This window comes from Marmota monax, unplaced genomic scaffold (assembly GCF_021218885.2).
Source record: "Marmota monax isolate L192 unplaced genomic scaffold, Marmota_monax_Labrador192_F-V1.1 WCK01_AAM20220418_F8-fsc00164, whole genome shotgun sequence".
NCBI classification, from domain to species: Eukaryota; Metazoa; Chordata; class Mammalia; order Rodentia; family Sciuridae; genus Marmota; species Marmota monax.
In genome coordinates, this window is record NW_026693313.1 from 2,456,273 (window position 1) to 2,482,843 (window position 26,571).

General features: G+C 39.1%; 1 protein-coding gene across 7 annotated transcripts in view; it reads left to right on the forward strand.

Moving 5' to 3' along the window:
- Arid1b (AT-rich interaction domain 1B) overlaps window positions 1–26,571 on the forward strand; it is a 412,777-nt gene that overhangs the window by 99,805 nt on the left and 286,401 nt on the right. For all 7 annotated transcript variants that reach the window (XM_046456608.1, XM_046456610.1, XM_046456613.1 and 4 more), the window contains exon 3: window positions 14,599–14,748. In XM_046456608.1, coding sequence (XP_046312564.1) covers window positions 14,599–14,748 — 150 coding nt within the window. The remainder of the gene's footprint in view (window positions 1–14,598; window positions 14,749–26,571) is intronic.

The following is a 26,571-nucleotide window of genomic DNA, read 5'->3' on the forward strand; positions in this document are numbered from 1 at the left end:
AAGGCAGTTCTCCTATGTTCCATGTAGAACTCTACCACCTGAGCAGCGTGACTTCCCAGTAGACCCCCCAAGGTGACTGCAGGTGAAGCAGCCACCTGGAGGGGCTTCTGGAGGTAGGCCTTCTGTCAGGGGGATTAGGATGGGTAAGGATGGACTGCCCAAACCCAGACTGTGGGTGTGAACTGAGTACTGTACAGATACTGTGTGTGGTGGCCCTACTCTGCTGTGGGGATGTTGGGCACGTTTCTAGGTTTATTGGGCTATCACCAGCATGGCTCCTGGAGTACATGGGAAAGAGGTTTTGAGTTTCAGGAACCACCAGATGACCAGATTACTAATATTGGCATTTTTGTCTGGTACGAAGAAATAGCTGTAGCTTTTAGGTGATTATAAGTATTAAAGGTAACATCTCTGGTCAGAAAATAGTACCATTCTCTCCCAATTTCTTATACTATGTCTTGAGCCCGGAAAAATTCCTCCTGACCACAGTGTTGTTTCATCTGATTGCTGCTGGGACAGATTTTCACTGATCTTATAAGAAACATGTTTGAAAGAAAATAAAATATGTCAAGTGAATAATTAGAAATCACATTTCTCTAAAATAATGTGCTGTATTTCTTTTAAATTTAACATATTTATGAAAGTGACATCATTGTGGGATATTCTATGATATCTGATTTTCCTTCTAATGGTAATCCAAGATCATTTTCCTAATGTAGAAATAGAATAAAGACCAATTTCAGGACTAATAAATATTCTGACCTTGTTATCTCATTGGTCATTGGATTGGAGGCCCCATCAATTATTTTGCGCCTGTTAATGTAGAAGAATACTTAAGTGGCTTTTGTATTTCTATAAAGTCAACTGCAAAAGTGTTTGGAATGGATCATATAAAAATATTATATATTGTTTTGAAGGAGATAGTTATGATTTTGTGATTATTTACTTTCAGATGCATACTTTAGAATGCCTAATTTTATCGTTTTGTTAATGTTAATAGAGAAGATCGTTGAAGGAAGCGAAATGTTCACTTTGTTAAAAGTTCCACATTAAACAAATTGTCTTTCCTACTCTGCTTCTCCCCAGGTATCTTTCTACCAAAGATTTTAAAATATCAACATCCTGTGTTTTTTCCTGACCAATCTTTTGGGACTATTTGGCACATGTGGTTCTACCTGATGAAATAAGTTGTAGGTCATCTTTCTCAAAGGAAATAATTAAATTATTTTCTCTTTGTACATAAACATTTTATTTGAAATGTTTTTATATTTCAGGGGCTTTAGTATTTTATCCAAGGCACTATTTCTTTATACCACCTTAAGCTCATGTTTTAACTATTACCTAATATCATAAGTCATCATAGAAGTTAAATTTATGTGCTAAATTATTCAAAATGAAGGACTCCCTGCCCCCGCACTTTTGCCTTGAGTATATGATGTCTCTTTTGGTAGACATTGTATATTCTAGTCAAGTTGAGCAGTGCCGCAGTCTGGCTGGGCACAAAATCACGAGCCACTCACAGCCTTGTAGATTCAAACAGCAAGTCTTTATTCCCGACCTCTCACCGGCACTCTACACACACGTTCTGGGAAAATACACACTCTCTACCGGGCTCTGAATCCCAAAAAACTCTCTGAATCCCGTGAGAACTCATCAGGAACTCAAGGCGCCTGAGGCAGCAGGATACGCCCTATTCCCAGCAGGAATTACCTTAAACCAGAATGCCCCTAAACCCCGATCTGCCCTAAACCCGGATCCGCCCTGGTCCTTGAGCAAGGTCACCTTTCATGCAAAGTCACTGCAAATGCCCTGGGTCCAAGGCAAGCCCATTTCCACAATGGAGAGTCCTCCCTCTAAGCAACATGGGGTAGGCTGACAAAGAAATTGCCTTGCATCATTCTTACTTAGCTGTGGCTCTCAGCAGAGCAGCCCTAATAAAACAAAACAAAACAAAACAAAACAAAACAAACAAAAACCCCCCCAAACTGGAGTCAAATGCTCCAAAATCCGAAACTTTTTAAGCCATGACATGATATCAGATTATGGAACATTTTGCAATTTGGATTTTGGATCAGGGTTACTCTTCCAGTATTGTGTATGCAGATACCCTAAAAAATGAAGAACTCCTCAATCACGTAACACTTCTGGTCATGAGCATTTCTGATAAGGGATTCTCCACCTGTAGTTTCTAAATTAATGAAAAACCACACAGATTCTTAAAATTTCCATTTTTAAAACTAGGAAGACGGCATGTGCATTTCTCATGTGCAGACTTCCTGTCTTGTCCACCGGCTCCCCGCTCTACTGCCTCTCCCCTGACTTTGGGCTCATCTCCACATTTGACTTCCATGCCCCTCCCCAGTACTTCCATTCAATGACAGTATCATTAGAGTGGATTGTGACTAGTGGGCCAAACTGCAGGTTCCCTAGCCCTAACCTTAACAAGCACTGTGCTGAACTGATCTTGGAAATCTCACCAGTTCTAAGAGTGCACAATCTGATATGGTGTAATTAGGCTCAGCCTTCCAGGAACAGGGGAATGAACCCCTCTTCCTCTTCTGATATCACTGTGTTGATCCAGATGATGGTGGACCATGGGTATTGGGCATTATGTGCAGAGTTCTCCCTTCCACTCTCCTCAACCCCCAGCTCAAACTGTTTGCAGAAACATAATGCAGGGCGTTTGTGTTTCAGCTCTTGGGCTTAGCTGTTCCCTCGGTTCCACCTTTGCCCATCTGTGAGCCGAGGTGGCTAGTAGGAATGTCTTTTATTGGCCAGGACTTCTCTATTATAACCTCACTCTCCATTTGTTATGAGCACATTCCAAAAGTCGGGGGAAAAAATTGAAATGAGCATGCACATACGAAGCCTGTTCTGTCCCTGGATAGTAGGTGACAAAGACTCCAGCCACCCCCCTTCGTGAGTCAGTATAAATACCCCCTAGAGGAGGAGGGACAAGAGGGACACCTCATACAGTGAGGTCTTAGGTCTGGTCTTCCCATGGGACTGTTTGCTCCTAGACTTTGCAGTCTCCTTAATTCCCAGAATTTCATAGGAAGAGAGCAGCTGCTGGGTTTGGGTCTTGACCACAATCTGTGGAGAGTTTGACTCTTCCATTATCATTGTTACTGTTTTTCTCCATTCATACATTTTCTCCATATGTCATTTAAATTTAGAGTTTGATAGATTAATGAATATACTTTCTCCCTTAAAAAAAATCATATGGAACACTGAGACTGTATATTTTTAAAATAATTCAGGTTTTGAAATTTTCATTTTTGAGGAGGTAGGTGGTTTTTCTCCCGTTTTCATCAGCTTAGTAGCCAAAATCATTTTCTCTCATCCTCTCCTTTCCTGTCCTTTCCTTTTGATCAGGAGAGAAAGGGTATATAAATAAAAAGGACACAGAAGCAGCTACCCCTTCACCCTCAAAGAGTGCACTTTGCATGGTTGGCAGAATACAGTCCCCTGCTCCTTTGAGTTTCATTAAAAAAAAAAACCCAAAAACCCAAACCCCACTCTGATTTGAAGCTTACACTGTGTCTTCTTATACATCAGAATGTCAGTGGGGCCTGGGATGCAGCTCAGTGGCAGAGTACTTGCCTAGCACACAAGAGGCCCAGTTTCAATCCCCAGCCCCGCCCCCACCCATGGGACCTTATAAATAAATACAATTTTTATGTAACAGTTAAAAATTTAAAAATTGAAAAGGAAACAATTTCAAAGGCTGTATTTAAATACCAGATGAGCAACTTAGTGTGTGGTGTGAGATCCTCCAGGCAGAAAGCGGCCTGCAGTAAGTGGTGTCTCTCTTGGGGTCTCATCCCTCCCCATCCAGCTCCTCCTGAACACAGTACCATCACCAGTCTCTCCACTGGCTCTTTAACAGTTCTAGGTCTGTTTTGCCAAATTGTGATTTTTCTCTACCTCGCAGCCCTACTTAGTAAGTAGTTATCTCAGAACATTCTTTAACCTAACATTCCTGGTACAGCTTCCAGTGGTGCGGTTACAAAGTTGACATTGCAGCCTCAGCAAAGGTTATCTCTTTAAAATTCCCCTTTGGCACGTCCATTTTAGCAGCTGGTTTACATAGGAGAGTGGTGAAGTTCCTGGCTCTTTTGTGCTGTATTAAGATAGAAAGGTCTGGCAGGAAGGACAGAAAGGCAAGAAGCTCCTCTGCAGCCCTGTTGGTTGTGTGTCCTGTGTATTTTCTGTTTTACACTCTAGTAATGGTGTTTGAGGGCCAAGTGGGTGGTTTTTAAAAATGTGAACATACTGTAGCCTGACTTTTTCTTATTTCAAAGTCTTACTAGAATCACCTGCTGTTCTAACATGTGCATGAAGTACTGTTACACCACTATGACTTTAGATTTTGTAATCTTTTTTGATTTAAAAAAATTGATTATATTTACTGATTCAAAATTACCTGTGATAGTTTGGGCAATAATGAAACGAGAAAGATGGAAAATCCAAATCGCTTTCCAGTGCGATGTATTCATTACCAAGTAAATGATCTCACAAGTGTGCTTTCTCTGGCCAGCACTTCGTTGGATGGAAACAACCAGATTCCTGTGAGGAGGCAGCACAAGACTTTTTATTTTCAAGTAGCCTTTTCTAGGAAAGCATTGCTTCTGTGAGCAGAACCAACCCACTTATTGTTGTAGATTGCCTGGAGATCCCCGATTTCTTTCTATAGACTGTCACCACCATGGGAGCTGTACCTTATGAAGTCATCTTGATGTTACATTCACAGTTGTGATTTAAATTGACTGCCTATATTTGGTATGGAAAATACTTATTTTTTAATTTGGTTTTTAAATGTAGATATTGGTAATCTAGATGTCAAAGCTTTTACATTAGAAATGAGCATGACTGCTTACACTATTAAAATCCTTTTCCTGCCTGTCCCTGTGGTAGACACCTGTAATCCCAGCAGCTCGGGAGGCTGAGGCAGGAGGTTCATGAGTTCAAAGCCACCCTCAGCAAAAGCAAAGCACTAAGCAACTCAGTGAGACCCTGTCTCTAAATAAAATATAAAATAGGGCTAGGGGTGTGGCTCAGTGGTCGGGTGCCCCTGAGTTCAACCGTGCCCCTCCACCCCAAAATCCTTTTCCTGCTTGTATTGTTATACAAATAATGCATGTAAATTCATAGGTGAACTCTTTTGCCCCTAAGATGGCTTATGAAGGATCTTAGAGCACCTGTTGGGTGTGGGTTTTGTTGTCTTCAAGAGTAGGCTGTGTGAATCAATACTCTGTGGCTACTCAGGACCTCCTTTCCCCTGCCATATAAAATTTAAATGCTTTGGAAATTAGCAATCTTGTTTAGCTAAGAATTTTAGAATCAAAGTGTGTGTTACACACACTTTTCCCTCTGAATCTGCACTTTTTTTTTTCCTTTTATGCTTGTTTTTTTATTAAAAACACAATGTAGACTTTGTAGATCCATGGTATCGAATGCCCTCAATGGATACTTGGGAAGAAGGTGTTTTAAAGTGTATAATTGGGCACTTGAGCATAAAACTACAATTATGCACTTGTGTGTTAATTTTGTGTACAGTAAGACTTCAGTTCAACACTAGTTGTAAACGAGAGAGAGCATTTTGCTGCCGATGAATGCTTGCGTTTTATGAATGCTTAACTGAATCTCCTCTAATTGGCTGACCTGGAAAGGAAGGTGAAACATTTGTAGTTAGATGTAGAGGAGAATAGGAAATATTACCAGAGGTTTCTTTTTAATGGTAACAGAAAAGAGTAATCCTGCCTTGTGCCTAGCTAGGCTTACTGCTGCTCCGGAATCATCCATGCTCTTTAGCTGCTGTTTCCCTGTGAAAGTAACGGAGTGAAAGCAGTTCACAGCACAGCGAGAATGACCAGGAGATGGAGGGAGATAGACAGCAGTTGGTCAGGGACCTTTGATGAGGGGAGAAAGAAGGCTTGGATGCTATGATTGCCCTCTCTGGTTGACCATGCGTTTGTTATCAGATTCTATGTGTGAAGCTTGAAGGGGTTAGTTTTTATGAAAACTAAAGGATATGTCACTTTACAAATTGGGAATAATGTTGCAGAATTTGTGACAGTAAAGAGACAGTGTAGACTGGAAATGTAAATATGAGAAAGGTGTAAATAAATTCATGGATAATAGACTCATAATGGTTATTAAGAGGAAGTAAAGGTTGCTCAGGACATATCCCTGATTTCTTGAAATTGAGGTTATGAGAGGCACCACCATTTAGTTCCCACCAGTATAAAGAATAGTCCCTCTGAAGAACATTGGTCTGACCTACTATTTGCTTAAGTTGTGATTTGCTAAATATAGAGCTCTTGAATTTAGAATAAGCAATAAAATTTGTAGGCAATTAGTAATAATAAAGAAATCCAAGCAAAATCATATGTATACTATTTCACCATGTTTATGTTTTTAAAATCTTACATTGTGTGTACCTGATTAAAAAAGTTTGATAAACAAGTTTGTCATTTAAAAAAAGACTTATAATTGATACAAATGAGGACTTTTCAACACTGTTTTACAAATCAAAAAAGTAAATTTATTTTCTGATTTGAAATTTAAAAAAATTCTAAGCTAGGGGAGGGTAAGCGATCCCGGCTGTGTTGGTTGGTTGTCAGTCTGTTAAGAGAGAGCAGTATTGGTGGTGTGTAAGTTATCTGCTAGGAATAAGTGGCAGATGACAGTGTTCCTAGAGCACAGCCAGCAGCTGCAGTGGCCCTGTGGCAACAAGAGGGTCCTGAACCTAGCTTGTTGCTGTGGTCGCCATCCAGTCAGTGTGAGACGCCAAATGACCCGAGTGCTTTGCCGACACTTCTTCACCTGGCTCAAAGGCAGCTGGGCAGAACTGGAAGGAACTCAATTTTAGTGTACCACTAAGCACTAAAAGTGTGTAATTGTTGACTCTATCTTGTTTTTCAAGCATGAGGAATTATTTTTAGGAAATTGTGGAATATTTGTTTCCTTAGACAAACTTAAGAATAAGATTTGTTTTTCATTTTAAAATAAGAAAGTGTGTTTGGTGGGGAGTGCCAAAGTAGTTTTGAAGTCTCACTTGGGAACTTACTTAAGCAACTGTAGAATGGGGCAGTTGTAAGAGCTTGACCTTGTAAACTTTATTTATTACGTTCTAGCACATTATTTATTTTTTTTTTTGACTGGACTTGTTGACATAATAAAATTTCCTCATTCAATTGGTTTGGCCACGCATCAGCTTAGCATCTGAATTTCTTGCTGTGGGGAATTTTCAGTCAGTCTTCTAGGCATGAAAAATAGTGTTTGATCTTTCTGTGAAATCAGAAGCCAACAGAATTTGCTGCATTTGAGTGGAGCTGTTGTGAATGTTAAGACTTCTTATGCTTTTTTGACTTCCCAGTTTGTAGAATTTACTTTGAAGGGCCAAAATCTATGATGAAAAACAAATAAAAATCACAGAGCTTTCTGTTGTTAGAAATAAATTATTATAATGTACTTTTTGATTACCCTTAGATAGCAGCAGTAAATCTGAATTAAATTGCATTTTTCCCCCCCGGATTCATGAAAAATTCTGGATATGCTTAAGGAATGATAATAATTGGTAAGTAGTCTTTTAGGCTATTAATTCTTTACAAATCACCCATGTTTTCATCTTAAAATAGCATTATTTTATAGTACACATACATATACATACATAAATATACCTGCTGCCCCTTCCACCCCACCTCAGCAATCTATGAAAGAACTTTTTTTTGTTATGTATATATTGTTTATAGTGATCATTATTTTAAATGACTGTAAAGTGTTTATTGAATTCCTCATTCCTCAGTCAATCTATTGATGGACTTAGGATGTTTCCATATTTTTGAAGCAAATGTTTACTTACTTGCTTCATATTTTTTCTTAAGATAAATGTCCAGAAATTGAATTCTGCAGCAAAGGGGTATTGTATCTATAATACTGTGTTTTGCCTTAAATATTTGAATATGCATATTCACCATGATTGTTTCAAAATGCCCAATTGCTCTGTAATGTTTTGGATTGCATCAGGTGAAAATGTGAGAACTCTGTGAGCATCTACAAGGAGTTATCGTTATCCAGTGGAATATTTCCTCTAGGCATCAGTTAAGGCAGGCGCAGTGTAAGCAGAAGTAGTAACCTGTGTTGTAGGCTGTGGAGGAGGTGAGGCCGCGGCCCAGATGCTGCTTCTGCACTGAGTCCATGTACATGTTCTGCCAGTGTTGTTCAGGTATAGTTTACTTATGGGATAAAATGCCCAGATTTTAAGTGTGTAGTTTGATGAGTTTTGACAGACGTGCACATCCATGAAACCACCATCCAAATTAAGTTCTACAATATTTCTGTCATTCCCAGAAGGTTTCTTTGTGCCTCTTTCCAGTCAGTCCCTGTATCCCACAACTATTATTGTGATCTCTATGACAAGAAATCAATTTTACCTGATTTTGAACTTCATAGAAACAAATGTATTTGAAGCTGATGTAAAAATTACATAGAGTCTTTCAAAAGAATGGAATTCTATTCCTTACCTTATACTGTGTCCAAAAGTTAACTCACTGGACCGTAGTCATAAATATAAGTGCTAAAAACACTATTAAAGCCATAAAACTCCTAAGAGAAACCTTCATGGAATTGGATTTGGTAGAGGTTTCTTGGATGTGACGACAAAAATATAGGCAATGAAAGAAACGATAGATGAGATGGATGACATCAGAATTAAAACTGTCTATACATTAAAGGATGCTATCAAGGGAGCAAGAAGGCATCCCAAGGAATAGGATGGCACTCCTGCAATTCAACAACAAACAACCAATTAAAAATTGGGCAAAGGACTTGAATAGTCACTGTTCCACAGAAAATGTACATTTGGTCAATAAGCACAGGAAAAGATGCTCAGTCTCATTGATCAGTAGGGAAATGCAGATCAAAATCAAATGAGATGATAACATTTCACACCCATTAGGAAGGTTGTTACGGGTTGAGGGGGCAATAGAAAATAACAAGTATCATTAGGGATGTGGAGAAATTGGAACCTTTGTGCCCTGTTGGTAGGAATGTAAAACGATACAGCTGCTGTGGAAGACAGTATGGCAGTTCCTCAAAATTTAAACATAGGAGTACCATATGCTCTAACAATTGTACTCCTGGGCATATACCCAAGAAGTGAAAGCAAAGTCTCAGCGTCTTGTAAACCCATGTTCAGAGCAACATTATTCACTATAACCAGAAGTTAGAAGCAACCCATGTGTCTATCAGTGGGTGGATGGATAAACAATATATATGGTATGTACATACAGGGCCGTGAAAAGGAAGGAGATTCTAACACATGCGACACCATGGTTGAATTCTGAAGACACCGTGCTAGGTGAAGCAAGCTGGCCAAAAGGACAAATGTGTGTGTTTTCCACTTAGGCGAGAGTAAGAATAACAAACTCATAGAGACAGAAAGTTGAACCATTGCTGCCAGGGGAGGCGTGGGGGAGAATGAGGTGGAGATGCTGTTTCCTGGGAATAGCTTGTGTTTGGGATGATGAAGTTTGAAGATGAATGGTGGTAGTAGTGGTTGCACAGTGGTGTGAATGTACTTAGTGTCCCTGAACAGCACACTTAACAATTGTTAAGGTGGTAAATTTATGTACATTTTAGCAAAGTGAAAAAAAGAAAGCAGTAGATCTTTAAATTTGGACCGGTGAAGTGCTCATTTCATTATATATCACAAAGTACTATGTCAAAATTGAGAAGTGGGGAGTTTTCATCATGTTTTAGGACAACGCCAAGTTATTTCTTTTGTTCATAGACTAATGTAAGTAGATTACTTGATACAGAGGCAACGAGTCCAGGTGGAAAGTGAGTTGTGTAGTACTAACGCTTCAAAAGCTCACATCAGAGAGGATGGTGGGATCCATGCTGGATGTCTTCCTGAGCCTTCCTGCATGGAGGTAGAATTGGACTGGACCCTTCTTGAGTTCAAGGCAGAAGCTCTCAAATTTACTTTGTTGGCCGTGAAATTTATGTATGTATTCCAGGAGGTTCAGTCAGCAAACATTTCACTGAGCCTTTCCTAGAGGTCAGGCATTCTGCATACACTGATGACCTCAACCAGAAAGGCCTGTCCCAAGAGGTCACACTCCACAGGATGGGGCGGGATGCCTATGAAGGTGAAGAGATCCTGGGTTTCGTGGCAGACAGCCCCCTGACTGTTCAAGAATTCACAGATCCTATAATTTACATATGTAGTCTGCTTTATTTTTATAGTATGCTTATTTTTCAAGCTTTTTCGACAGTAGAACTAATTTTGTGAGATAAATGAGTGTCCCTCATGGAAGCCACAAGGAAATGCTGGCTTAAAGTCCTTGAAGTTACAGGCGTAGCAGCCTGTATAGACTCATCTTTGTGGAGAACACACCGGTGACTTGCTCCATCTGAATCCCTCCCAGTGAGAAGATATGGGTCTCTGAAGCTGAGACCGGAGTGGACCTAGTTAATAAAGCAGTGGACAGAGCCCCACTCTGGAAAGGACCATCCTGAAGGGTCCCCCGCCTGTGTGTGTGTTAGCTCCCCTCTGCTTCTTCCTTTTGTGTGATAAAGGGCACAAGGTGGATCCAAGATCTTTATTTTAGAATGTAAAATGATGAAATAATTTAAGCACAGGAACAGGTCAGAAACAAATATAGCACTTTGTGCAACTATACTAAGATTATAAGATTATAGATTTTGCTATCTGTGTTACATGCTAGGCATGCCCTACCACTCCCAGTCCTACTTTTATTGGGGGGAGGTGCTTTACCATTGAATTACATCCCCAGCACTTTTTTATTTTGAGACAGAATCTTGCTAAGTTGCTGAGGGCCTTGCTAAGTTGCTGAGGCTGGCTTTGAAATCAAGATCCCCCTGCCTCAGCCTCCCCTGAGCCGCTGGGATCACAGATGTGCACCACTGTGCCTGGCTACATGTCTTTTTTTTAAAAAAAAAAAAAAAATCTATTTTTTAGCTGGACACGATATCTTTATTTATTTATTTTTATGTGGTGCTAAGGATCGAACCCAGGGCCTCGCATGTGCTAGGTGAGCGCTCTACCGCTGAGCCACGACCCCAGCTCCTACATGTCTTTTTTTTTTTTTAAAGGAGGAAAACGCATGGCTGAAGTCTCACCCTGTATGTTCCCTCTTCCTTCCCAGAGAGAGACATAGATTTCCTTTTTGATTCGAATTTTGGTAGCTTTACTGCGTGTGTGGTCATAAATAATACACAGTCTAGTGATTGTTGTAGTTGTCCTGAGTGTGGTTTAGAACTAAGAAAAAAAAAATGAAGAAACTCTCAGTAGCCAGAAGAGGCCTCACAGAGCTTGGGACAAACCTACATGTATTCCTCATGGAGTAGTCCTCTGTGCTGCTATCACTTAGACCATGTGTCTGGACTCCTCAGGTCTCAGCACCTTGGAAGTACATCAAGAATACTGGGGTTGGGTTGAGGGCTGAGGTCAGAGTGAATAGCGGTGGCCTGTTGGTGAAAAGATGGCAGAACTAACCAAGCGAACAATGGGCTCTGATGACTTCCCTGTGAATTTTATGCATGTGATATAGATTGTTCAGGTTAAGAAGTCTGAAAAGTACGCATTAGAGCTTTAAAAACCTTGCAGCTGGAATGATTAAAACAAAACTAGTAATAATCATTAAAGACTCAGACCTTAATCTGGGCACGGTGGCACATGCCTGTAATTCCAGCGGCTCTAGAGGCTGAGGCTAGAGGATCATGGGCTCAAAGCCAGCCTCAGTAATTCAGCAAGGCCCTACGCAATTTAGCAGGACCCTGTCTCAAAATAAAAAAATAAAAAGGGTTGAAGATTGGATGTAGCTCAATGATTAAGGAACCCAGGATTCAATCCCTGGCACCAAAACAAACAAACCAACCAACCAACCAACCAACCAGACCTTAGTTCAGGCACCTACAGAAGATATTTATTATATTAGGAAATGGGCTTTTAAAGGTTACTCTTAGAAAATAGTTTAACAGGTTAGAGACAGCCCTATAATTTATAAATTTAAAAAGTAATAATAGTATCTGTATAAACTTCAAGGTAGGATTATTACATTTCTGACTACACTATTAGTATGAATTAATAAAGAAATTATTAATAATTAATAATATAACCCCATTTTGCAGTTGGAGATTTATGACAAGTTTTGTGATTGACCATATTCAGATAACTAAGGGACAGTGGGAATTGGGTTTCTATTCATGCATTTCTAACCGAGATCCACTGGAGAGCCAGTTGTACATCAACTTAGGTTTCCTCATCCCAGGCTCACAGAGAGAGGTGTCAGTGAAGTTGGTCCCAAAGGAATGAATTAGACCATATACTTTAGAGGATGGCAGATCGTGTTTGATGGCTAAAGATAGCAACTAGGGATCCTAAGCATGGTTTTACCTCTGTAGTTTGCTTAGTTTTGCTAGTTATGGTAGCTCTGTGGATGATTTATTTGTGCCCTTCCCTAACCCCCTGGCCCCCTGACCTGCCCCAAACATCCCAGAGTTAGAATGCATAGTAAGAGTCTAGTAAGTGTGTGACTGTTCTGGTGTTAGTAGGTTCCTGCAATATGTCCTCTTGTTGTCTTGCTTGACAGACAGCCCCCCACCCAGGAACACTTTGATATTGTGCGCAAGGGTTTCCATAAAGCAGCAAGTCAACATATTCAAGCATAACTCCTAGGGGAGTTGCTGGCTGTGTTGACTGAGCTTTACAGTCATTTTAACACTAGCAAAAGTGTTATCCTCACTGCTTCAAATCAAACTGCAAAGATGCTCGTGTGAAATATAGTATTAGATATCAAATCAAACATATGGGTGTTGAACGGGAGGATGTGTAGTGTTCTAGCCTGTGGAGTTGTATTTTATGGAAATTCTTTGGCTTGGTTTGTGGCAGGGACATACATGCATTATGAAATATCAAGCTGAAAAATAAATAAAAGCAAGGCATTTAACCGTGCTGTTGAATGGCTTTTCACTGCAAACTCGTCTGCTCTAATGTTGCAGGCACCTTATGATAAGAGGTGTTGTGAGCCGTGGTGTTTGTGATAATTGCTGATAGATTTTAAAAATAATCTGGATTACGTTGAAAGAAATACTGTACTAATTTGTCTTAGAAGTTTTCCTCCTTTGTCATTCTTTCTTTTGCCTCATTCAGTGTTTCTATATTGAATTTGACTTTTCATGCGTGTATCTGGTACTCGTTAATTTCTCGAGTGTGTGGGCTTATGGGGCTCAGGTTCTTGGAGTTCCCAAAGGAACCATATTGTGGTATTAACAGAATGACTTCACCATTCTTGGCTCTGGAGTGTTCTTTGCTGTTCTGATATCTTGTTTTTCTTTTCCTATCTTGCTCTTTTAATTAGGAGGAAAAGAAAATCAATAGACTTCTTATTTTAAAACACTTAAAAATACTCATTTTAAAAAATCTGAAAATACTATTAAGGGTCTATTGATTGCACAAGGAAGGATTTTCCTCTGAAAAATGCTTTAACAAATATTTAGGGTCATGTAAATTAAAGATGGAGAAGACTGTTTTGGAAATTTTGGTCTATTTCTCTCATTTATATTGGGCTTTATTATTTATTAATTATTATTTCCTGTTTTATCAACTAGATAGGAATATATTTCCTTCAGGAACCTGAATTGGTGGTTTGATACCCACAGTATTGTTTTCTATGTATTTGCATTGGTCAGTTTTCCACTATTAGAAGAAATACCTGAAATTATCAACTTAGTGAAGGTTTCTCTTGGTTCACAGTTTTGGTGAGGCCAACCCATCATGGCAGGAACATGTGGGTGGAGTAAGACTGCTTTCCTCCTGGTCACGAACAAAAAGAGAGTGAGAAAGGTGCTGGAGTCTCACAGTCCCCTTCAAGGGCATGGCTGGAGTGACTTCAAGACCTTCCACTAGGCCTCCTCTCTTACACAAAAGCCTCTAACACATGGGCGTTTGAGGGACATTTAAGCTCCAAACTATAAGGGGTATTGCTTTCAAAGGGTTTCATTTGATGATAAAGGGATGTATTTCTTTTTAGCAAAAATAGTGAGTGGAATTGCTAATGTAAGTGGCTCACGTCGTGTTAGAAATGTAATTGGGATGTTCTAACTTTAGTTATTCTGAACTTGGAAACAGACATGCACGGTGTGGTGCACTCAAAACACAGGCATCCTACAAAATATCAATGAATTAACATAGATTGTGTGAATTCATATTTACACTGTTGCATGGGAATGGACTTAACATAATACCTCTTTGACTTTCTTAGCCGAGGCATTTGTAAAATATCAGTATTAGTAGCTTCTTTTCTCACTAGATTTTTATGGCTTTCTCAATACTTGCTATCTGATAAAATATGATTTTTAAAGGTAAAGTCAAAAATTTTTTTACTTCATTGATAGTATGTGAAGAGAAGGCAGTATGTTGATTTATGTAATGAAGAGAGGATTAATAATATTGAATTCAACTGCTTATCCAAGAGCTCACACCATGTTACTGAATTGAAACCCTATTTGATTTCATTTAATTGCACATTTTGATTTTCTCATTTGCTTTGCTTGACTTTTTGACAGATGCCACCTCAGTATGGACAGCAAGGTGTGAGTGGCTACTGCCAACAAGGCCAACAGCCATATTACAACCAGCAGCCCCAGCCCCCGCATCTCCCGCCCCAGGCGCAGTATCTGCCATCCCAGTCCCAGCAGAGGTACCAGCCGCAGCAGGTGAGCATAGCCCATTGCTTCCCCAGCGCTTGTTTTCTCCTCCAGGCCTGTTTTCAGAGGCAGATCATGCTCTGAAAAATCTTTCTGTCCCATTTTAATAATTGTGCTCTCAGTAGAAAACAAAGGTAATTTTGAGAACATGCAAACCTATAGCCTAATCTAACTCCCTTCCTCTTTCCTCCTCCCTACCCCCTTATTCCTTCATTCTTTCTTGCATGTTTGGGATTAAAGAGTGGGAAAAGTGACTAGTTTAATAGCTGCTTGCATTTCTGGTTGGTGACAGTAGAAACTGTCACTCATTTCATGTTATTTGTCATTTGGCTTCTGAGTCTTTCAAGAAAGTGCTCTGTTGTTGTGTTAAGGCTTGTTCAGGAAAAGGGTTTTTGCCTGTTCCTACTTGTTGGCACATGCGTGATATTTTTATCTTGACTTTTTATTTAGGTTTGTTTTATTATTAAGCGCTACTGGGTGAAAATGTTGCTTATAAACAGAAATGTAGCTTATAAACAGATAATCACTTCAGTAATAATATATTAAAATACTAATGGGAATCATCTGCGTTAAGTAAAAAGTTTCTACTTTAAATTAACCTCATTAAAATACTGTTTTATGTTATTGGGCAATATATTTGAGTTTATATGATTAAGAAAAATAGTACATGTGTATTTGGTAAAGTGATTGAGTTCCATGTTGTCTTAGAGACTGTCACTTAGGTGTGAAGTGCAGTGAAGTCCTGAGCAGGGACTCTTCACTCTGAACACAATGCGATTGTCATAGCTCTGCCAGTCATAAGCATCAAAATGCAGCTTTCCATTTTAATCTTTCCCCCTCTTCTCTCTTTTTTGGGGTGGAGGTAGTAAAGAGAAGATGTGTACTTTTTCATTTTTAAAGAGCTTCTTTTATAGCTTGAATAGACTGTTGATCATAAGCCAAAACTAAAACTACATGGAGCTTAAATTTTGGTCAATTTAGTGGATTTCTTAACTATTTTCTTGGATTTGTTAGCGTCAGCGCCCATGTGACTTTGATTACAGGGTTCTAAAGAGAGTTTATGACTTTAAACAAAACATGTTAAAACCGCAGGAAAGATTCAAGATTCTGTACAATTTTGCTTTCTGTGTGTGTGTTTGCAAAATTTTGGTAATATAGCTAGGGTTATATAGAACCTCTATCAGTAGGGAGGTGCATTATCTCAGAGCTGTCTGGTCTAGCTTTTATTAAAGTGTGTGAATGTTTTAAAGCACTTCAAATATCAGCTCTTTTAAAGTGAAAGAGACTGGTATCTGGGGTTTCCATAGAAAAGTTATAGGCTTTTTCAAGGGGCTTTTAGAGACTTATTGAACTTATCTGTAGACATAGAATGTTTTGTCATGTCATCAAAATTTAAGGACTCAGTAGAGAGATTACATTATTCATTTTACTCTAGTGTGCTGAAATGAATCTCTGATTGTAAAACCAGTTTGATTAAGGATTCTGAGTGCCTGTCATTTCCTTCAAGACCAAGCTCCTTTATGAAGCATTCACTGATGACTTCCAGCAGATGGCAATTAGTTATTTAATATCCTTCACATTTAAATATTGAAAGCACAGTACAGGTAGAGTCTTACTGTAATGAATACTGTTTTAATGTGCTAAATTGAGGGCTGTCTTGTGCGTTGATCGTACCATTATTTTATTGATTCAAATACAGTAAATTTTATGGTAAGAAATACTAGAGAATCATGATTCTTATGAATATGATCATTTTTATTGAATATTGAATAAAGTCAGAATTCCTCAAAGTGTGTTAAATTTTTTGTGTTCAAACTCGAGCTATAGAATATCTGAGGGTTTTTTTTTTTTTAAAGTTTTATTATACTCCTGTAGGATAAAAGGGTTGAAATTGAAGATATCTAACTGACTTAGTCAGATGGTCTGATTTGACAGGACCAGTCCTGGTGTCTAGGGAGTTACAAGGCCAGGTAGATCTGGGACGTTCCCCTCTAAGAAATGAGTTCTAGTTTTGTAGATACAGTTGGTATCTCTGACACTAAAATAATACTCCAAAATCAATCCTAAAACAAAATAAAAGATACTAATAGAATATTATTACAACCAGGCCAAATTTTAATAAAGAACTTAGAATACTGAATTCATGTACATTTAAAAACCTAGTAAATTCAACTGTATTTAGTTTGATCAATCAATATTTCATAACAGTAAGAACATTCTTTCATACAGACTTTCTTTCTCTCTATATAAAACCTGTTGATTTCATAGAAGGCACTCAGCAAATAATGACTTTGGTTAAAATGATGTATACAATAGCTAATTTTAGGGTTCATTAAGATACGTACTTCGTATTTTTAAAATTTTTTTTTGGAGGGGGGCAGTACTAGGGATTGAACCTAGGACCTCATACTAGGCAAGGACTCTTAACACTGAGCAATATTCCCAACCCTTTTAATTTTAACTTGTTTTTTTTTTTAAATATATTTATTTACTTAAAAAAATTTTTTTTTAGTTGTAGGCAGACACAATTTATTTATTTATTTATTTTTATGTGGTGCTGAGGATCAAACCCAGTGCCTCACATGTGCCAGGCAAGTGCTCTACCACTGAGCCACAACCCCAGCCCATTAACTTTTATTTTTAGACAGGGTTTCCCTAAGTTGCTTTTGCTGGCCTCAAATTTGGCAGTCCTCCTGCCTCAGTCTTCTGAGTAGTTTGGATTATAGGTATGTGCCACTGAGCCAGTTGGTAATGTGTTTAATGTTTTGGTTAATCAACACAATCATGTGTTTCAAAAATTTTAAAAGTACAAGGAAAAGATACAGAGAAAAGTGCCTTACCCATTTTAATTCTCCTTCCCCCCTTTACTACCTACCTTGCCCTTTTGCTAGATAATCATTGTATTAGTTTATTGTATGTTTTTCTGGAGATTGCAAAATGCCATACTTTAATTTTACCCTGTTTTTATACCCAATATAGTATATTTTAATGTACTGTACATACTCTGTTTATAGTTTTTATATTTGTTTGTGTTTTGTTTTTTGGTCATCTCTCTCTTCTACTCATTTAAATGGATTTTCTGGAGCTCTCTTTAAAGGAGAACACGAGCGATCCCTCAATTTTTTTTTTTTTATAGAGTTATTCCATTTTGTGGACATACCACAATATGTTTAGCTAGTTCTCTTTGATGGTCATTTAGATTATTTCAATTCAAACAATGTTGCCCTGATAAACTAACTATGTGCCATTTCATAAGCACAGTAATGTCTGTAGGACAAATTCCTGAAAGCAACTTGCTGGGTCAAAGTTTGCTCTTCTCGAAGATATTGCCAGGTCGCACTCCACAGAGTCCGCCAGTTTACACTCTGCTATTTAGGTGTGAGAGGACTGTTCTCTGTACATAAGGTGGTGTGATTTTATGAAAGCCTCTGGATTTTTGCCAATCTGATAATAGGGTTTTAGTTTACAGTTATCTTGTTATGAGTGATGATGAGTGTCGTCTTATTTGTTTAAAAGCATTTGTGTTTTCTAATTTTCCTGCACTGTAAATTTATTGTCTTTTTATCTTGATTTTTAAAATTCAGTTACTGGTCACTTGAGATTGGTTTTTGAAAATTCTTTATTTATCGATTGGATATTATTTGTCTTTTGACATTAGTTAAGGCAGGTTTTTTTTTTTTTGTAATGCAGAAGGGTTTTTTTGTTTTAAAATTTTCCTGTGGGCTGGGGCTGTGGCTCAGTGGTAGAGCGCTTGCCTAGCACATGCGAGGCACTGGGTTCGATCCTCAGCACCACATAAAAATAAATAAAATTAAAAATTTTTTTTCATGTAGTCAGAGTTATTAATCTCTTACATGATGTCTGGATTTTATTTATGGTGGGAGCTCAAAAGACCTCCCACACTTTTAGGGTCATGAAGCAACTCTCCCATATAATTTTTATAGTGTTTTCATACATTCAGTTTTTTTTAAAGTTTTTTTTTGGGGGGGATTTTTTTTCTGGAGTGGGGATACCAGGGATTGAACTCAGGGGCACTTGACCACCCAGCTACATTCCCAGCTCTATTTTGTATTTTATTTAGAGACAGTGGTCTCACCGAGTTGCTTAGCACTTCACTGTTGCTGAGGCTGGCTTTGAATCCGTGATTCTCCTGCCTCAGCCTCCACAAACTGCTGGGATTACAGGTGTGCGACACAGCGCCCGGCTCATACATTCAGTTTATGTTTCACTTCTTGCAGTCTGGGAAGAGAGAAGAGGGTTCAGCCTAATGTGCTTTTTCTAAATGGCTCTGGTTATTTAACCATCTTTTCATATGTAGATTATCGTATTAAGAGTTCTTCAGAGAAACAAAGTGTGTGTGTGTGTGTGTGTGTGTGTGTAGTGTTATTTATAATAACACTGGCAAGTCCAAAATCTGCAGTGTGGCTGGGTGGCTGGAGACCCCAGAGAGCTGCTGATACAGATGAGGTCAGAAGGCATCAGCTGAAATCCTTCTTCTTGAGGAAGGCTGATCTTTTTATTGTAGTGTGGTCTTCAGAATAATTGCATGAAGCCCACTCACATTATGGAAGACAATCTGCTTGACTTAAATCACCCTTCTAAATTGTTAAATCCATCCAAAAACACCCTCCAAATTACCACACAAAATTAACTTTTGCAGCTGTCTTCCCTTAACTGATTGGAAATGTCACTTTTATCATTTGCTGAATTTTCTTTTGTGTTGTGTTTAGGGTTATTCTGGGATTTCTGTTCTTTTCCATTGGTCCTTCTATTAATGCACCAGTACTTTGCTGATTTAATCATCGCTCAGTATCTGATAGGATTAGTTTATTATACTACTCTTTTACAGAGTTTTGTTGCTTATTTTTTTCATATACACTTCATTTCTTACTATGCTTTTCCCTAAGAATTTTGTCTACTTGTTGTTATTATAATTGGGTCTTTTCTTTCATAATACCTTTTTCAGTGAAACAGATGGTACTTGTAAAAGAAAAGTAGTAAAGCAAATGAAGGTACTTACTCAAATGATTTTTTGGTGGTGTTGCAGCCAATTGACCAAAGGCCATAATATAAAATTGGGTTTATGTAGCTTTGACTGTTGCAGGCTAGAAAGGGTGCTGTCCCCAGGAGCCTTGTGGAAAGATTGGGTTTGTGGCTGTTTCATAGGGTCTGGTGTGTGCTAGATAGTTCTAGGAAGGATTAGGGAAGTGAAGGCTAGTCCTAAATTGGCTATTCTCAAGGAACAGGGGGTGTTTTGAGGGTTGGGTGTCAGGCAGGAGGAGGGCTGTCAGTGATAAGGAAGAGTTAACTGCCTGAAGGTGCCCATTGTGGCCAGTTTCTGCACTGGTGTGCTGGGACACCCCTGCAGCCCGCGTGTTCTCACAGCCCTCCTTGTCTTGATTGCCCACATTTCCATGCCACCATCCCTCCTCCTCCCGAATGACACTGCATTTCATTTCTCCATTTGTTTAGGTAGTTTTTAATTTGTTTTATAATATTCTTCAAAGAGCTGCTCTACTTTGCATTAGGGTCATTCCTGTATGCTTTATTTTTGTAGCTGTTGTATACAGATGGGATGACTCTGGGTAATACCTTTTGTGTGTCTAGCCAGTTCTTGTTAATGTTACTAATTCTATAGCTTCTTGGTTTTCTTAGGTTTTTCATATTTAAACAAAAAGTACTTTATAAATTACTACCTTCCCACTTTTTTATTTTTCATTCTTGGTTGATGCATGACCAGCCTCTCCAATTAATTGCACAGTTTAAGAGGACTGACTGGCGATTCCTGTATTTTCCCTGGTTAAAAATGAAGGCCTTCAACATTTTGTCATTGAAAATAAGTTTATTCTTTCTTGGATCCTTCTTTTTGTAGCAGATTACTGTTGGCTTAGGAAGTCCCCTTCTTTTCTAGTTAGCTAAGATCTATTTTTTTATGATGAATGCTAAATTTTATGTGTTTTTTGTTATCTCTTGAGAATATCGCTTTGTTTTTCCTTTATAACCTGTCACTGTGGTAAAAGTACCTTTTTTTTGGGTTCAAAAGAGTGTTATTCCAGAGAACCAAGCCTCGTGATCTGTCATCTTTTGAAATACACTGGATTAAGTTTACGAACATTTGTTTAGGTTTCTTGGGTTGTTATTCATGGATGAGATTGAGCTGTAATTAACTTTGTGAGGTTTTGGTATCTGTGCTGTGGAGCTTTGTAAACTGAATTTGGGATTAGTCTCTTTCCTAATTCACTGGAAGAATTTTTGTGAGGTTGGAATTATCTGTTGTTGGAATGTTTGGTAGAAGTGATTGTAAAGCCTTGGTGTAGCCCTTGATTTTTAGCTTTTGTTTCATCCTTGATTTTTAAACTCATGATTTCATTTTGTCAGTGTGTGTGTGTGTGTGTGTGTAATCATAGGCATAATAGGGCTATAAATTTCTTCTTGAATCAGTTTTTTTTTTGTGTGTATATATATGTAGTACTATATTTGAGGAATTTATCCATTGAAAAATCAAGTTTTTCACCTTCATGTTAATAAAGTTTATATTATAATAATATTTTAATCTCTATAGCATCCAGAGTTAAGTCATTTAAGTTAATAATGCTTTACTTATGTATGTATGTATGTACGTACGTATGTACGTACTTATGTACTGGGGATTGAACCCAGGGGCACTTAACCACTGAGCCACATCCCCGGGCCTATTTTGTATTTTATTTGGAGACAGGGTCTCACAGAGTTGCTTAGTGCCTCACTTTTTGCTGAGGCTGGTTTGGATCTGTGTTCCTCCTGTCTCAGCCTCCAGAGCAGCTGGAATTAAAGGCATTCATCACAGTGCCCAGCTCATTTTTTTATTCTTGATAAAAGCTTTTTCAAAGCAACCTTGGTCTTTGTTTTCTCTATTATGTGCTCGTTTTAAGAAATTAATTATGTTCTGCTCTTTTCTTGGCTACATCTTTACTGATGTTTATTTTTCTGTTCTTTTTTCACTCAAATTAATACATATTTGAATCTATTTATTTCATGAAGTTAACATGAGGCTAAAAAATTTCCTCTTAAGTACTCTTTTCTCTAAGTCTCTTTAAAATTTTTGATATTCATTATTTTTGTTATCCTTGAGTCAAAGAATTCCATTTCCTCTAATTCTTTGTGTTTGAAGGTGGCTTCATTGGGTTTCCTTTCTGACAGAGGATTTGCCAGTTGCCTGTGTATGCCAGTCATCTGAGGCAATGTTCCAACTTTGATTTTTGTGAAGTTTTTGTTACAAAAATTCTTCACATGCAGATACACAGTGATATAATCAGCACACCTGTGCTGTCCCTTAGCTGTCGTATCCCTAATGTTTTGCGATATTTGCTTTTGTGCCTCATCTATCTACTTTTCCTCCAGTCTTTCATGCCCCGCTTTCTTGAAAGTATTTTAACTTAGCATTTCACCTCCACATAGTTCACTCTGTGAGGTCTATAAAAAGTGAGGGCGTATTCCCATATAGCCACTGTTCTGTCACCTTGCCAAATTGAATATAATTCCTTTCATCCCCAGTTGTCCTCAGAATGCCCTTAGAATACATTTGTTTCAAGCAAAATTTAAACAAGGTTAATAAATTGATTTAGTTTTTAAGCCTTTTGATCTAGAACAGCCCATTTCCCCTGCTTAATTTGTACCTTGACAGGGAAAACTGGGTCAGGTGTCCTGGCTTTGATTATATCGTTGTTGGCCTTGTATGGCTGTTTTCTCTTTGTGGCTGAACTTGTTCATCTATTTCCTGTTGCAAGTAGGCCCATGGACTTGAAAATAAACACTTGTCTGTGGTTGTTGTAGATCATGTCCTCAGTATTGAGGTGCTGCTCTTGTTCAGAGCAGGAGGGTCTGTGCACCCAGGTGGTGGGAAGGGCCCCCAACTTCCAGCTTTTCAGTGGCCGCCAGCTGCCTGTCTTCGGCTGAGGCCAGGAGACCTGGGGATGCAGAGCAGCCTTCCTTCCCCTTTGCACCTTGTCCAAGTTCCTTGCCCGCACCAGTGAGCGGGGAGGTTTGTTACCGTCATTTCTGTCTGACCTGGTGTGCGTGCTGTGAGTTAGTTAGTACACCTTTTCTTGTCATTTGTGTAACAGCAGGCGGAAATTAAATTGTGTAGCACAAGTCAGTTTCTCTTGCTCTTGGGCTTCATTCCTTGTATTCACTCATATGCTTTGGGGCCATTCACATCCATGCCAAGTCCATGACCCAGCTAAAGGGTGAGAAAAAGTTTTTACCCAGTACTGTAGATATTCAGTCAGTAGACAGTCAGCACATCTGATCTCCACACTGCGGGAGCTAGGGCTCTTAAATTTTCTAGTTGTTTATTTAGTATTTTATTTTAATTTAAAACTTCATAAATGTAATATTTATTACAAATAATTTAAACATACAGATAATACTCATTTTACAATGAAATTTTTCTAGTGCCTCTTTATTTTAAAAGAAACTTCATAGATAATATAAGCTAGCTCCACATAGAATTTCAAATATATTAGAATATGGACTTATTTTATATAGAAAATAAAAATAATATATAATACAATAGTAAGTAAATGCTCACTCATGGTCACGTTAGACTTTTTTTTTTAACTTGAATCAAATGGGGTATAATTTCTCATTTTTCTGATTGTACAGGTTGCAGAATCACATTGGTCATACAGTCACCTATATACATACAGCAATAATAATGTCTATTGTATTCTGCTGCCCTTCCTATCCCTCTCCCCCTCCCCTTCCCTCCCATGACATCTCTCTACCCAGTGTAATGTCACTTTAGAATTCTGAGACAAATGCTTGATGACTGTGGAATCAGTGTGCCCTGGACAGTGCAAGACGAGACTGACAGAGGTGTGTTGTATCCATAATTCACATTCCCAAGTATGGTTGTCAGTGGCAATGCCATCTTTTAAAATGGGAAGTAACTCCTGGAAAAGTTCTGAACAAAACAAAGCATAATCTTTTCTCAATATACATGGTGTTTTATTCCTGGAAAATTCAGTATATGCTAAAATGATTTTCAGAACACTGTTCTTCCACATGAAATGGAACTGGTTTCCAGACTTAAATAATGAACTGTTTGTAAATCATGTCCTCAATATTTAGGTGCTGCTCTTGTTCAGAGGAGGAGGGTCTGTTTGTTTTTATGTGTACGTGAATGTTGAGACTTGTGAAAGTGGATGCATGATCTGTTAGGTCCATGTCTCCTGCTCCTTATGAGATTATCCAGAACTCCTCTGTCACAGACCCACTAAGCCTCATTGTATTTTTTTATCCTTGTGACAAACTGCTCCCTTGAAATCTTGTCTGTGTACATAAAGTTACATGGTTCCTTAGTTTTTCTGAAATACATACATGGCATGAGTTATCATACAGAATTTCAAACACCAGTATGCCCTAAATGTCGTGGAAAGAAACTGGGAAAGAACAGAAAGTCTTTCATTTAAGAAAAAAAAAAAAATTGCATTTTCCAAAGCAAATGCTCAGGCACTTCTGTGTTAGAAGACTGTGAGAGACAGAGGGTTACCCCTTGTGTATGGTAACCGTGGGCCCCATAGGATGAAGAGAAGTGTGGTGCGACCAATTCAAAACCTCAAAAAGACTTCCAATCCACGGGACTGATTATCATACAATAGTAATTATATAAGATAAAAATATAGAGGAGCATTTTAAATAACATGCTGACAGAATTGTTTACCAAAAAAGGGCAAGTTTTCCAAAAGTATGAAAATGACCTAAGTTTATAAATAAAGTAAGAATATTTTCAGCTATTAAAACTTTTGTGTCTTTTACCTTATTTATATTTTCTAAGTTATCTATAATTAACATGTGTGTAATATATTTAACTATTGTGTAAAGGGTACCACACTGATTAAAAACCACAGTATAGTACCAGTTCCAGCAGTGCAGCAGAGTAGAGACTCTGAACGTCACTGTTGCTCAGAGATCTGCAGTGGCCCCTGTGCGGTGTCACATGCCTGTAATCCCAGTGGCTCAGGAGGCTGAGGCAGGAGGACCACAAGCTCAGCAAAAACGAGGTGCTAAGCAACTCAGTGAGACTCTGTCTCTAAATAAAATACAAAATAGAGCTGGTGATGTGGCTGAGTTCAATCCCTGGTACAAAACAAACCATCAAAAAAAGATCTGCAGTGGTGTTTAAGTTGTTGAAATTCGCTGAAACACAGTGATTTTGTCCTGTTTCTCACTCGCTCATGCCACTCTTCCTCCTTACCCCATCCTCACACCTAGTGCCTCCTTCTGATCACCCTCACAGTCTTAGGAACCCAGCTCCCCACTGATTCAGAGCCCGGTGGGAAGAGGGGGAAGAGACCTGTCTTTAAACTCATGACCCTGACTTCAGAGGATCCTTGTCCTGTTGCTCTGTGTTTGCCTGAAGCTGGTTGACGTTCCCCACTGTCTTCCAGCCCCTAGACTTCTCTCCCACCAGCTGCTGCTGCTGGTGCTGAAGGCGTGGATGGGAGCAGTCAGGAGGCGGCAGTCACCACCGCCCGTGCCTCACATCCTTGCTGCCTTCCTCTTCTGCAGACCCTTCCCCTCCTGGAATGCTTAGGGCCTGGTTTTTCCTATGTCCCTCCTCCTTCCAGGCCATCAGTTTCTCGTTTTGTCATTCCCTTTAACATTAAAACATGCTGTCATTTCTCTTACCCAACAGAACAAAAACACCTTCTTGACCAAAACCACAAACCAGTTTTTCTCTTTTCTTGCATTCCCCATTTATTGTTTCCCCTTGAATACACTCCATTATAGATTTTTATTTCAACTATTCTACTGAAATGGATCTTCTACACTTTTTTCTTTTTAAATTGCCAGATACAATTGTACCTATTTACTGTGTACAGTGTGCTGTTTGGAATTGTGTATGTGTGTATTGTGTAGTGACTAAGTGACTCTCTGCCTCACCTCGTTATTTTTGTGTTGAAACACCGTACATCCCCTCTCAGCAGTTTTTAAGAATAGTGTTCAGTCCATTATTAACTATAGTCACCATGTTTTACAATAATCTCTTGAACTTCTTCCTCTTAACTGGAATCTCACATCCTTTGCCTGGCGTCTCCCTCAGGCCCTAGGCCCTGGCAGCCACCAGTCTTTTAGATTCCGTAGAGCAGTGAGAGGAGGTGGTGCGAAGCACGACTTTTCACAGCTGCCAGTGCTTGCCTGTTACTCTGCCCAGCAAGCAGGGTTGCTCTGCCACTTTGACCTGTCAGAAGCATTTGGTGGTGTGGGCCTCTTCCTCCATGAAGCTCTTTTCTTGCTGGTTTCCCAGCCTCTCTCCTGGCTCTGTTCTTGCCTTGTTGGCCACTCCCTGTCCTCCTTTCTGCTTTTTATCTCCCTGTCCTCCAAGTGGCGGCCTGAAATGAGGGCTCAGTGTCAGAGCCACAACCTTCCTTACCTTGCGATCTCCTCTGGTCTCATGGCTGTACGTGTCAGCAGTCCTGTAGCTTTCCAGGGCATTTCTGCAACTCGGGCTCTCTTCGCCTTTCTGTCTCTGTAGGTTCAGCTCCTACTCGATATCACAAATTCATGTGTCTGACAGGCTTCTGAAACTTGTACATCTAAAGCCAAACTCTTGACCCTTGCCCCTTTTCTACAGGTCTGCTCTATTTGTGTCCCCTCACCTCCGGCTCAATAGATATAATCTGTCCTTCTGACATTTTGGTCAGAAATGTTTCAAACTCATTCTCCCTCCAGCATCTGTTAGGAGTCCTGCTATACCCCGTTAGTTCTCATGCTGCCCTGAGCTGCCCTCCCAGGCCTCCCCACACGCTGACCAAGGTCACAGCCCCTGCTCCCTACTTCCCTTTCACT